The sequence below is a fragment of the Sprattus sprattus genome, assembly GCF_963457725.1.
Source record: "Sprattus sprattus genome assembly, chromosome: 4".
Lineage (NCBI taxonomy): Eukaryota > Metazoa > Chordata > Actinopteri > Clupeiformes > Clupeidae > Sprattus > Sprattus sprattus.
In genome coordinates, this window is record NC_137923.1 from 36,149,228 (window position 1) to 36,163,746 (window position 14,519).

The following is a 14,519-nucleotide window of genomic DNA, read 5'->3' on the forward strand; positions in this document are numbered from 1 at the left end:
AGACATTATTCTATGTGTAGCCTAAATTGTGAGGATAGAGCACAGATGGGGACAGTGTGAGACACGCAGCCAACTCACCACTAGGGCGCAGCATATTATCAAAACTTGAGAATGCACTGAGGTGTCAGATTGTGTGCATGTCTGTGTGGGTGAGTGTGACAACATTTATTTTTGGTTTATGCATGATGTGTTTTTTCATGTATGGCATATATATGTCCAATCCTACAATAAGTTTCACTCAGGCCCAGTGTTGTGTTGAGAATAAATGGATAAGACTAATGTCTACACCTCGCAGTCACCAGCTGGGTATTAGATTTACAGGGCTGTAGTCACTTACCATTAGATTGCACTGCAAGGTTCTTCCTAGAGTCTGAAAAACAATGGTGTCGTAGTTGTTTTAATGAATATAAAAGAGCTATAGAAGACATCATATTTGAAACCTTATTTTGCAATGTAGTTGATTGGTAATATATTAACTCTTGGTGTAAGGAATATTCAAAATTTTAGGACTGCCACATCACCTGACGTTAATGGCGACATGACATCACAAGTGAGGGAGAAATACAATGGTGCTTGATTTCTCTCTGTGTGTGTGCGTGTTCACTAAACTTTAGAGAAAGATTAATCCATATTACCGTGTGAGTGAGTAATGCCCGAACACGTCATGCCCTCCACCGTAACAAATATCTCAGGACACAACCACAAGCTCTTTTACTGCGGCACAACCTCATGGCTGAAAGTTAATGTATCTATGAAGTCATCAGAAAGGGCTGGGGTTTCAGCAGAGCAAGAATAACAACTCCCCACAGATCGTATCATTCGGATTTGTTTGAAAAACGTTTTCAGCTGGGATAGGCCTATATAATTCATGAAACAAACCAGAAAGCATATGAGTTTGTAGGCACACAGTACAAGAAAATAATATCATAATGGAGTTGGTTTAGAGTGTATTCCATACATACTAGTTAGTAGATATGTAGTCTTGTAGTTCAGTTTCAGATATACCAATCTATAGCTATAATTAAGGGTTCATACTTTCAAAACTGGTGTCAATGTTTACGGATACGGAACAGCTTCAAAATCTCATGTCTGTCTTTGTTTATAGACCTTATGATGGCCATTCACGAGAGAAATGTTATCATTGTGAGAAAAGCTCCCAGTGGTGCCATGGTGTTACATTACAGATCTTTTCACTTCATAAGAAAGAAAGAGAATCCTTACAGTTCTTTGTTGGTGAGAGGGAGAGAGGGGCAGAAAGAGAGGTATGGTTGTACTGTGGAAAAAGGTCATGTAACTGGTAATCTTACACTTTTTTAATTGTAATACCAATAAGGTTGTTATCTGATATTAAGTTGTATTGACATCAACACAAACAACAACACAAACAGCAGTTATGTGGGCTATGCACTCTGTATCCAACAGTGTTAACTGTCTTCTGAAGTTTCACAGCAGCTTTAATGGGGAGGAGCAGCCCTAAGATCTATAAAAGGAAATCTCCCAGGTGCCAGTCACTGGAATGACTGGGTTGAGAAATCTAACTGTCTGGTCTTTGAGAAACAAAACACGACTAGTCAGTCTTACATTTACCAATATTTGTCTGTCTTATAAGCAGAAATAATACATCTCAGTTGCACATTAAACTGACTAAATTGGTAGGCATGTCATCATATTTTAAGATGGTTATGTGTTCGTGTTACTGTTTCTCTTCACAAAACAATCAATTCTAAAATAATTGTTCAGTTGATTCCCTTCTAATGTCATAGGGGGAAGTGTCATCTTCCTTCTTTGTCACTTCCTCTTGACATTATCCATCAGCATAAAACAACATCAGTCTCCACTGCACAACATACACATTTCTTTGGGATATCACTCTTTTAATCTATATCCGTTTTAATTGAGCTGTCTGAACAGGCATTTGCAAAAAGGTAAACATGTAAGGATGGAATGACATGCTAGGAACATTATGATAAACACAGCAAATATAATGCAAATACTGCTGGTGTCGATTACAGTCCATCCATTGAGGGGAGGACGTGCACTCTCAGCACACACACACACACACACACACACACACATACAGAGGTCTGTCTGCAAGTACCGCTGATTTTGAGCTCTTTCCCTCTCATACACCAAACCCGCTCTACAGCTCCCACAGGTCTGTGGAACTGGTTTGTGTGAATATATGGCAGGTGTTTTGGTGTAAGCAAATGTGTGTGTGCGGTGCGTGTGTGTGTGTGTGTGTGTCTGTTTGTCTGTGTGCCTGTGTCTGTTTGTCTGTGTGTGTGTGTGTGTGTGTGTGTGTGTGTGTGTGTGTGTGTGTGTGTGTGTGTGTGTGTGTGTCTGTGCGTGTGTGTGTGTGTGTGTGTCTGTGTGTGTGTCTGTGTGTGTTTGTTTGTGTGTGTGTGTGAGTGAGAGAGACTTCTTTATCTTTGCAGTCTATTGAAATGTTTGGGGCCGATGCATCTCGACCCCACCTCTTTCTGACCCCCCAATTGTATTGTCCAGACCTGACATACCAGCCAGAGTCCTGGTCCTTTACATTCCTGCCCCGTCTCCCTCATCTTCTCTCGACCTAACCGCTACTTGCCAAACAGGTATGCCAAAACAGCCCCAGCAAGTCATGACAGGACAAGCATGCTTTTTTCCCCACTGGGAAATTCTTGGCATGTAACACACCTTTCACCGTTCCCACAGTTGTTGCAGTGCTCCAATGGAATCCTGTGAAGTATGGAAAAGAGTGTTGCCTCTCCCTACTTGTCTTGCCCTGGCCTGTCCATGACCTGTCATAGGTAGGACTAGTACAACTGTCAGAGTTACAAAACCCAAATTCCAGCAGGCCATTAGAATGAAGACTGAGATGGCAACAACAAATTTGACTAGCAAATTCGTCAGAGGGAGTAAGCATACCCAGAGCCTACCATGTTTGCAATGTTTACCACCGATAAGCCTTCATTAAAATCAGCTGCAGTCCCCTGCATCCTGTCTTGTTTGTGTGAGCAAGCAGGGGCTTTGTGTGCGAAGCTCTTTCCTAATGTTGTGGTTGAGCTGCATTAGGCCTAATCCCTGGGCTGTGTTCAGAAAATGCCATAAAGCTCAATGCTGAAGGACCCCACCTGTATTTATTTTACACTCATTACTGCAGAGCTCTGAACAGTCCAGGTGGAGAATAATGATGGAGAACTGGGTTGTGTGATTCACAGGCTTTAAAGTTTTCCATCAGGGATAGGTCCCTCATCAACTTCTAAACTTGTTCAAGTCTGTCTAATGCATTAAATAATGACCGATAATAAGACCTCATACTGCCAGACTGCGAATATGTGAACTATTTTTCTTCTCTTGCTGGGGAAAGGAAGACACAAGAACAAACCCAGCTTACTAGGGGCTTGCAAAGTTTTCAATTTACTTTTTATTGTTTGCGGGGGAAGTGTGTCAGGAACCACTTATTCATTGTATGGCACTCCATAAGTGCAGGCTTTGGCTACTGAGGTCTTGGTCAGTGAAGATGTTATCTCGGGAGGCTGGCTCCTGTGGTCCACTGGCCACAACTATCTGACCCAGTCAGGGAGGGGCCCACAGTCTTCTGCATGGGTTTGCTTTTTATTGCGGCTGCTGAATGGCTGTGCTATGCTCGAAACAAAGGCTTGTGTTTGCTTGCCCAAGGTGTCGCTCATCAAGCCACCTTTACAAAGGAGCCTCTGTGTTTACACCCCAACTGAAGAGACAGGGGGGGCACAAATTGGTTTGTTTAAAGGAGCTGATCAGAAACATTTAATCCCCATACAATGGGGTTCATTAGGAGAACAGAGCCCTTGGATAAACAGATGGCGGAGCACTCCCTGGTCTGTTTGACGGATCACCCATGCTCCATAGAGCTGACAGATACATTTGCATATGCCTTGATCCTACCAGTAAAGACAGATAAAAGATGACATCCTATCAGTCGCCAAATGTTTTTTCTTTCACCACGCCATCACCATTTACAATGGCCACCAAACTCAACCTGGCTTTACATAGATGCCGTGTCCTGTCCCATCCCTCATAACACGAGGCCTGGTTTCTGAACAAATGAATTCCTGACTCAGACTTAGTGGCACACTAGGTGGGTTTCACTTGGTGCTGATTTATGAACAGTAGGAAAGACACAAGGGGGAATCAAAGCTTTTTTATTGCCAAATAAGTTCATTGTTGCTTCCTTAAAGGACCTGATTACTCTTGGGCAATATGAATAGGGCGCATCACAGAGTACACAGGGCCTTGATGTGTATCTAAGGGCTGTAAGAGACCCCTTGAATACATGACCTGATGCAAGTCAAATCAAATTAACCATGTTACCATAGTTTCTCAAATAGCAGCCAAACCGTCAGCATATAAGCTTTAGTCCATTTGTGTATTCATTAAAAGACCCTACAACAGAGTCTCCTGGTAGGAATATTCTAAACTCATTTCAGTTTTGCCCCTATTTTCCATTTTATGCCTGCAGGTAAGGTGGGTCTTACCTGTTTTTCTGACACGACAACCTATCACTGAGGTACATCGTACTCCTCGGCCAATCAGCACGCAGGGTTGTCCCCCGTTCAACCCAAGTACTTTACACTGAAAGAATTCCATCAAAGTTTCTGTACAACAATCTCTACTTAATTTATCCAAATATTTGACATAGAAGTTATATGCGTAGGATACATCACCGATGAACGATTCAAAGCTATATTATTATTATAGATTTAATAGGGTACTGACTGAGATTCGTCTGATTTACGCAGGGGTGCTGAGGTGTCGTACCAGAGCCTACCTGGCAGGTGAGACGGGATTGAAATAAACAGGGCAAGAAAAGTAGACTTACCTGTAGCCCGGGTTTTGGCTCGCTCACTCCGCTCAGCCTTACTCTATTACCTGCACCGACTTGAAAGTCCAGTTTCACAAGGAAGAATCGTGGAGGAAGCAAAATATGTCACAGGAGACAGACAGGTAAGTCTTTCTTCCAGAGCAACATATATCAGAACGCGGGTTGAAATTTGCCTTCTCATCAGGTTCAAAGATAAATGGTACTTTATGGACTGATATTATCCTTACTTTTTGGGCTGATATTTTATTTGCTTATATTAAACTGATTTTACCCCATGATGGTCTACTTATCGGATTTAGGGACTTGCTGTAATTGTAAAGCCGAATGCTATGGTTTGGTTCCGTACAGTCCATAGGCTAATTGGTATTTGACAAACGCCATTTTCTAGGAAAAGCATCGGAACTGCGATTTAAAAATCCCAACCGGTAAAATTGTTTTGCATTTGAATATATAATAATACATATCGTCTTAACTGAAATCTTTGAAGGACATATTCATGTCACATAGTATTTTAATGTCAGCTTTTAACGTTGTATGGCTGGTCTTTTCTACATCTGCAAATAGTCTCCAGTGGAGTTTTTTCAGTTCAACTTGATATTTAATCATTTGTCCTCTACTTCTCTACCACTGTTTAATTTAAAAAAAGGAATCAAGAAGTATTGTGAATAGACTTTATTTAGAATAATTCTAATTTGAGGAGAATTTAAGATGAAAAAGATGATAGATTTTAAGGACTTCAATGTACATATTGTTATTCCAAAAATAATGATGCATTTAAGGTTACATGTTTCATTCACAAAGTAAGTTGATAAAAAAAGTGATTGTATGTGTCTGTATGGAATATTACATTGGAGCAAAAAGATTTGTTGATTTGTTTGATGTACGAAGGAGTTCCTTTTCTATTCAAAAGGACAAGCCGTGCTGTAGCTTTACCCTGTTGGATCCATACACAATCATAATAACTCACATGACAACACATTGAACTGTAGCTACAGTGTTTTAAAGGGGGCTCAAGTCACTGGTATGTTTAGGGCCAACCTTGACCTCTTGGAACTCCCAAAATGAGAGGGGTAAAAGAGTTTTGGACAGAATATAATGACAGAAGTTCATTATATAAATTCAGACACAAAATCACCGAAAGCCACACGTGCAGTGTTGTTTTACAATGATAGGACCGCACTCTATACACATTATAATTAATATTCTGAGATTTTAATCTCCAATCCAATCTATTGTTGTTGGATCAATGTGATTAAAAGGACAAATGACACACTGAATCTATACATGTGTATAGATAAGGCATATTCACCATTGGCCAAAGGTGGATGATATTATATTAATATATCAGTAATGTTATTTTGAATGCATTTTACCTTCGTAAATTGTTCTGAAAATACTCATCATTCTAAACAGGAAGGGGGATTGAGGGTGTATTCTATCAAACATGACATGCCATACTTCCCGTCAAAAGTCTAATAGCATTTCCAAACTTGTCTGATTTTGTTCCTCATATCAGATAGACTTTAACTGAAAAACCTGGACAAAGATGAAAAAGGCAGTGAGAGTGAGAGAGAGAGAGAGAGAGAGAGAGAGAGAGAGAGAGAGAGAGAGAGAGAGAGAGAGAGAGAGAGAGAGAGAGAGAGAGAGAAGAGAGAGAGAGAGTGAGCACCTCAAGGGATTAGAAAGTAAACAAACCATGAGAGAAAATGTACTTGTGCTTTCTGTGCAGAAAAATGTATAGGCCAACATAAACTATTGGATTTAATCAGTTGAATTTATAGGATGATAAGATAAGACTTAATCAGTGTGTTAGCATGTTTGCTTTGGCACACTTATCAATGAATAATGCAGAGCCAGTGGGGAAGTGCAAATATAGTGAACAAATTATCAAATTTCACTTAACTCAAATTATAAGAACTTAAATTACATGCACCTTGTGTTCTGGGTATGTTTTCGATGACAATTAAAATGTCCATAATTCGTTCCACATTTATTTTGCTCATATTTAGTTTGCTGTCATCGCAGAGACACAGATACTTGGTTGTGTCTCACATCCTCTGCTCTGCGTCTCTTATTGTGTGTGTTGTTTTGTGTGTGGCAGTAAGCGGTTGGTAGTGGTAGTGCCCAATGAAACCTCCTTCCATCCGCGCCGGGCCTACACCAGTGAAGATGAGGCATGGAGGTCGTACCTGGAGAACCCCTTGACGGCAGCCACCAAAGCCATGATGAGCATCAATGGCGACGAGGACAGTGCAGCCGCTCTGGGTCTGCTCTATGACTACTACAAGGTCAGGGGGGCCATTCTCCTTCATACGGCTCATTATTACAAGACTAGGGCGTATGGAGATGTAGTCCAGTTTCCTTATGTGAGAGACGAAGTGAAGGAAGAATGAGTAATGAGTAAAACCACTCTCTGTCAGTCAGGCTAAAAATCTGATTGTCATTGCCAAGTGACAATTCAGGTCTTCCTTAATTGATGTACTGAACAGAAGAGATTATTTTGTGGAAGAACAGGAATTTTTATTTGACCACAGCATATGCTGTGCATGTTGTATTATGCCCATAGACAATATTAACTTTACTACAGCATTTGTATTAGGTGTAGTTCATGACACTATTTATGATATACCACAGCTGATTCTCTTCTTAAAATGGGTCAAATGAAAATGACATATCTAACTTAGAGCTGAACAGTGAACATGGTTCAGGTTTAGGAGACATTACCAGAGACAAGTATTCTCTGGAAGCTTATCAAAGGGCTTTGATATGCAGGAGATGGAAAACCCAAATGCTTTAGCCTTCATCCTCTTAAATGTGATGTTGCCCATGTTAGTTAACAAACACACAGCATGCTATATATTGTTTCTAAACCCTTATAGTCTCAAACTAGTTTCCTAATATATTTAGACATATGTTTTTTATTTCATCCAGGTTCCCAAGGACAAAAGGGTTTTAACCGTACCTAAAGTGGTTGAAATTTCAGAGGAGCAGGAAAAGAGGTCAGTGACATATTACAGACATGACAGATAATAATAATGGGTGCATGTGAGGTCATGTATCTGCACTTTATTGTTGTTTGTGCCCTTAGTGGTCCTATTTCTATTGCCCTAAATAGTCCTATTTCTATTGCCCTTAATAATGCTATTTATATTGCCCCTCATAGGGCTATTTCGATTGCCCTTAATGGTGGCCACCAGGGTGAGGCAGAGACAGTTGACAACCGTGTCCAGGTCCTGAAGTCAGTGCCAGTGAACCTGTCCCTCAACACTGAGCATCAGGACTCCAAACGGGACCAGTGTGGGGCAGAGGGGGCTGAAGCGGGTGCTGTTACCATGGTGAAGGCTGAGGTTTACACTCCAGTGTTCATGGGAGCTGGGGCAGTCCACTACCGTCCGGAAGGGGAAGAGCATGCGCGGGTGGTGTATGAGCAGAGCCACACCTATGATGCGGTCACACTCAGCCACGGGGTCTATGGGAAAGATGAGCAGCGCAGCTCACCTGACAGCACCTATGAGGAGGACAACAACGGGGTGAGGAAAAGGGCGGCCAAGGAGTCAAACAACAGGGGGCAGAGGAAGAAAATCAATGAATGACAATAAACACCATTACATTAAACACACTGAGGTGTTAGATGGCATGAAAATGAAGGACAGGGAAGACTAGTTCTGTGTTCCGGGATATTACCAATAAAGCGATACACTTGATGGGGGTGAGGGTGATACAAAATGGTGCCATCTGGAGCTGGAGAGGCAGCTGTTTGTCCTGTTTGTCCTCAGATGTAGCATGTAGGATATTACTGTAATCTTTGTCATTCACAACATTACTATCATATTTAATGTTGTTTGTATTGATAATTCGTTTGTTGTTTGTGAGGTATAGATTGGATTGGATTACCATATAGTATATATGGCTATTACTTTATTATAAACTGAGTTTTGTTGTGTTATGTTCTCTCTTTAAACAGAAATACCGGTCTTCATCGATGGGAGCTGAAGATTTTGTGTTTCAGCAGTCAGATGTGTAAGACGTGCCTGTCTGGTTTTCCTTTGCTTGTCACACATTTATCTGAAAACAGATGTTTTCACCTGCATTGATCTGTGGGAAAACCTTCGTAAAACATATTGATATGTTTGATGTTACTTTGTTAACAGAGATTATCAAGAGTATATTATTGAATTCGCACAATATCTTGCAAAAATGCTAAATAAGCGTTGAGTGGATTAGACTGAATGTTTGATGCATCATGTGAAATAACATGCTGCATTGCACTCATATTTTGCAGGGGTATCGACACTTTTCAGTACACCCTTGAAGCTAGCAGGTCACTGCGTCAGAAACAGGGAGAGGGGCCCATGACGTACCTGAACAAAGGGCAGTTTTATGCCGTGACCCTGAATGAAACTGGAGCCGATAAGCGCCTGAGACACCCCATCAGCAAAGTCAGAGTGAGTGACCCCCACACCACAAATAAGGGAAACTCATGTAAGTCACCTAATTGAGCCATGTTAGTGTGAGAATTTCAGGGGATGTCTTAGGTGAGTGGTGCATTATGGGGTTCCCGCTCTGAGATTTTGTAAAGGGAGATCAGGAAGTGGACACATCCTTATGAAAACACTACAGTGTTATATTACACCCTATTAAAGGTTATATGTAGCTTTTGTCCCCTAGATTGCAGTTTAATGTGAAGGTGAATGTGAAATGGGTTGCCACATGGAGATACTTTGTCATGTGTTTGCTTGTTTAAGGTCATAGTTAGCTAACTAGCTGTCTAACCTTGAGTTCCTGCTTAGTGGCTTATTTTCATGCAGTGGGAATGTAAACAATGCCGCTTTTAAAACATAGTGGACAGCACTTAGCTTTACTTTTATCCAATAGGAAGTGATGTAAGCATTCAGTAGCCTTTAAAGAGACTGTAGTTTAAATTAATGCATGTGACAGATCAAAAAACGTTGTTTATTTGCATAAAAGTTGTATAGTGGAGCTTTAAATTTGTCAGTAAATGAAAGCGTATGAAAATTATTTGGCTAGCTTTTATGTTTTAATATCACTAGATTGCACGTCACTCATCAGAGATAAGCTATCCGGCTATCAGTCTATTTCTGTAATTGTCAGTCTGTTATCAGTCTATGGTAATTATCACACTATATCACATTGTGTTCCCTTCTTTACTTTCTTTTCAGAGTGTGATTATGGTGGTGTTCAGTGAGGATAAGAACCGTGACGAGCAGCTGAAGTACTGGAAGTACTGGCACTCACGCCAGCACACAGCTAAACAGCGTGTCCTCGACATCGGTGAGTTACTGCTATTTCCTATGGTGAAGTGATAGATCATTAAGTAGCACACAAAATGTTTCAGTACCAAATACTACAGTAATATATGCAATACATTACTGTACTGTATGCCAAAGTGAATTAGTTGAGTTGCCATCTTCAATGACTAAATATAATAAGGATCCAGAAACACACCCTCAGTATCCTATAAAGTTGTAGATGTGTGTGGTCAACTTCTCATCCTCCCTCCTTCAGTCAATCTGCTCAGTCTGTAGCCCCAGGCCATCTCACGCGTCCCCTAACTGATCATGGCTCCCCATGTCCCCATCTACCAGGGTCTACAGTTAAACCAACCCTATCTCCCACTGGGCTCCTTCCAGAATGTTATGGAAGGGATAATGTATAGTCTGCTGGTCAGTTTGGGAAAAAAGATCCCAACGGGACGAACAGGCGTTCCGCTAAGGAAAAATAGGTCTTCACACAAATAGAACTTTAAAGTTTCAGGTGTTGCAGGGTTTTTTGCAACATTCTGAGGAGCCGTATAATAAGTGGTTTATAACTGTGCTGTTGCCAATTTTCCACATGAAATTATTATATAATGATACTCAGCACTTAATTTGAAAGATGTGTTTTAATAGCTTTGATAGTGAAAACTATAGAAAACAATTTTGCTTTAAATATAATTGTATTAGTAACATGGTACATGTGTACACTCAAAAAAGTGAATTCTGTGAGTTGCTGAATCAAATAAATGTACTTATATTCAATTTATTTAACAGTTCTGAGTTCGGTTTTAGAATCTAGTCCACTTTAGTAAGTCTAACTTAAAATGTTTAAGCAAAAGAAGCCAGTTAAGTTAATTCAACTTGTTGAATGAATGGCACAATTACCTCTTAAATGTAGTCCACTTTAGTAAGTCTAACTTAAAATGAACAATTACCTCTAAAATGTAGTCCACTTTAGTTAGTCTAACTTAAAATGAACAATCACCTCTAAAAGCTAGCCCACTTTAGTAAGTCTAATTTAAGTCTAATTTAAAATGCACAATCACCTCTAAATCTAGTCCACTTTAGTAAGTCTAACTTAAAATGAAAGCTTTTTAAAGCAAAAGAAGCCAGCTAAGTTAATATAACATAACACTGTTGAGTGAATGGCACGATCACCTCTAAAATCTAGTCCACTTTGGTAAGTCTAACTTAAAATGAAAGCTTTTTAAAGCAAAAGGAGCCAGCTAAGTTAATTCAACATAAAACTGTTGAGTGAATGGCACGATCACATCTATACAATAATGTCCTAGATGGGTTTCTGTAGGTCTTACATTGCACATGCTCAGAAGCTGACTCCATTTTGAATGTGATGCTGTGTTCAAATTAATGTGCTGGAGGTCACAGTCTTACCCAGCTGGTATATTTTATTCTGTGATGTTGAAATATTTGTGCATTGTTTAAGAGTGATATTGCTGGTCCTACTGTATTTGTAATAAATAATATTATAGAACCAAGGTATGTCATGGTGGCTCAGGTGCTTGCACTGCCGCCTCACATCAAGAAGGTCATGGGTTCGATTCCCGCATGGGACACTGTTGGTTCGGGGGGCAGGTCCTCCCCAGACCCTCAGTGCTCAGGTGGGCTATGTACCTCCCGGGCCTTTCTGTGTGGAGTTTACATGTTCTCCCAATGTCCACAACAGTACACTCTCCTAACAATCCCTAACCAAGATGGACGGTTCACTTCACTTGGTCCCAAAAGCTGCCCACCGCTCCTGGGGTCCTGGAGGAAGGACAGTACGGGATGGGAAAATGCAGAAGTCAAATTCACGGCGATGTGTGATTGTGTGTGTGGTCATCTACTACAGTATATGCACATGTGCAACATTGTGCAACAATAAACTGACTGAAGTCAGTCTTGTTTGTTTGTTGACATAAATAGGCTTTATAACCATTTAGGTACTGCTTATTCAAGTCAGTTAAGTTGGAATTACAAGGAGCTGTTCAGTTGGTGTTGGTAAATCCAGTTGAATTAGAATTACATAAGTGAGTTAGGACAGTGTAATGAAGGTCTGTTTAGTCAGATGAACACCGCCTGATCAATTATGGCTTACTTGACCAAATAATACTGAAATTACTTAAAACAGTCTTGTTGGTTTCACATAAGTTAGTTATTTCATCTATAATTATAGTATTACATTAGTTTGAACAAAACTCAGTTAGGTGGAAAACATTGACATAACATTGTTAAGTAATTTGAACAACTTATTTTTTTGAGTGTAGGCACTTTCCGAGGGACTTTGTCGTGTCAGGGGAGAACAGGCCCAGTATGGTTGAATGTAGCTGTGAGGTATGGACGGTTTCCCTGTGGATGGCAAGCTGTGACCTGTGCACACAGCAATGCTGCTGTGGCATGTGAGACTCTGCTTGAATGGCGAGAAATCTGTTGCTTGTTGGAACACACAGAGGAATGTCCCACGGTTCTTGTGTTTTGTATGCCTATGGTATTCAAATGGGGCATTCTGCTATAGGCTCTTTGAAGAGATCAACGTAGAACTCAAAAAATCTTATTGGTAACTACAATATCAATATAGGAACTACAACATCAAGATGATAACTACATCTTGTTGGTAACTACAACAACTGATGATTCAGATCAGACTTGACACCATTTTAGATGTAATGTGATGCCATGTGGATGGATGAGGCATATGTTTCAATTGGCATTTCTCAGTTGGGATATTCAGTGTTGGCATCATTATGATAATAATTGTGTACTCACCACAAATTCATATTGCCACAAACAATATATGTTAGAGAGTTGTGAAAGGTGGCAATACAGTTAATGCACTACTTCACATCAACTGAGCAGTACTCACAATGTCTGGGCTAGATATGTATGTGAAAAGAGTGAGTCTTTCCCAGTGAGTCTGTGGTTTAATTTGCCAGGCTAATAAGAGGAGGTGACATGCAGAAGCCTGGCTTGGTCACAGCAGTGCATAAAAGGATAAAGATTATCACTGACAGCATACCTTGTTGCAGGCTTGCAGGGAGGCTGGACTTCATTGGAAGCCGTTTTGAATCAAATGTAAACAACCTAATATAGATAGATTTATGCTCAAACGAAAATTTGTTGCCAGAAATTCACATAAATGACAAAAAAACACATACATAACACATATATATTTATATATACAAGCGCACACACACACACACACACACAACTACTACTTTACTTGATAAAATAAATAGAATAGAACTTTAAGTCTAGATATTGCTATTAATGTGCAAATTAAATGGTAAAATGTTCATTGTGCATTACCACTCAGAGGAGTCTCCTCTTGTGGGCGCAAAGGGGGGGGGTCATTGTGGATGGCGATTGTGATGGGAAGGAATGACCCCTGTAACGGTCCTTACTGCAGCAGAGCTGAAGAAGCCTCAGACTGAGGACACTCTGTTGTCGGACCAGTGTAAGGGGTGTGTAGTGTTGTCCATTATGTTCTCTCCACAACCAACTCTAGAGCTCCAGAGCAGTCCTCAGCACAGAGACAGCCTTATTTATCAGCTTGTTCAGTTTCTTAGAGTCTGCTGATGCATGTTGGGTCATCACATTGAATGACCCAAGCTTCTTTAAAACATAAAGTGTGCTCTGCCCCTTCCTGTTGACAGCCTCAGTGGGTCCATGATGGCTAAATACGTATGGACCCACCAATAATATAGAAGTATTTGCAGAGTAATGATAATGATAATAATGAGAACACCTGTGGAGTGACCAAATGTCTGTACAGCTGGTGGGGTATTCCCTTGCTGTGGCTTGTGTCAGATCTGCTTGAGGCTAGGGGTTGCTGGCCATCAGGGCTACAGCAGTACCCCTCAGGCTGTGGGGTGTTGGTGACTGTCTTTGTTCAACACGTCTCTCACAGGTGGGGGACAGGGGTCTGCTGAGCGGCGGTGAGAAGGGGGCTTTGAAGAGGTGTTACCGTAGATGTTCAGTCTGACCCACTTGGAGACAACAGGCACATATGTATAAAAGCTAGAGGAAGGGCGTTGTCTCAACAAGGTGACCTCTGGGCATATGGCAAACAGCAACCTGCAGCTCCTAGCTGGCAGGACCAGACAGTGACTGCAACCCGACACCGCCACGGTTGGGATTTGAATAGCAGTTGAGGCGGGATTGTTCTCGAGCCTTAGGGCCATGTCACAAGATCTGGGATTTGAATGGGGCCCATTTAACAGGGAGGTGGGGGTTGGGGTGGGGAGGTGCATAGAGGGCTTAACGGATGTGGACTGGGCTGGCCCACAAGCAACAGGGAAAACCCTGAGAACTTGGGAATATGGGAATGGGATGGCCCGCCTACTGGCCCTGGAAGAGAGGCACCTTAACTATGGAGTATTCACCTGCACTGAGCCCCTGTGTCC

General features: G+C 41.1%; 1 protein-coding gene across 1 annotated transcript in view; it reads left to right on the top strand.

Moving 5' to 3' along the window:
* Positions 1-4,945: 4,945 nt before the first annotated feature.
* Positions 4,946-14,519, top strand: part of grhl2b (grainyhead-like transcription factor 2b) — a gene marked incomplete at both ends in the record, with an annotated part of 20,160 nt that continues 10,586 nt past the window's right edge. Inside the window, 7 exons of the mRNA XM_080836109.1 lie at positions 4,946-4,965; positions 6,945-7,131; positions 7,775-7,842; positions 8,007-8,373; positions 8,808-8,863; positions 9,126-9,288; positions 10,024-10,135. Of these exons, the coding sequence (XP_080692235.1) occupies positions 4,946-4,965; positions 6,945-7,131; positions 7,775-7,842; positions 8,007-8,373; positions 8,808-8,863; positions 9,126-9,288; positions 10,024-10,135 (973 nt within the window). The remainder of the gene's footprint in view (positions 4,966-6,944; positions 7,132-7,774; positions 7,843-8,006; positions 8,374-8,807; positions 8,864-9,125; positions 9,289-10,023; positions 10,136-14,519) is intronic.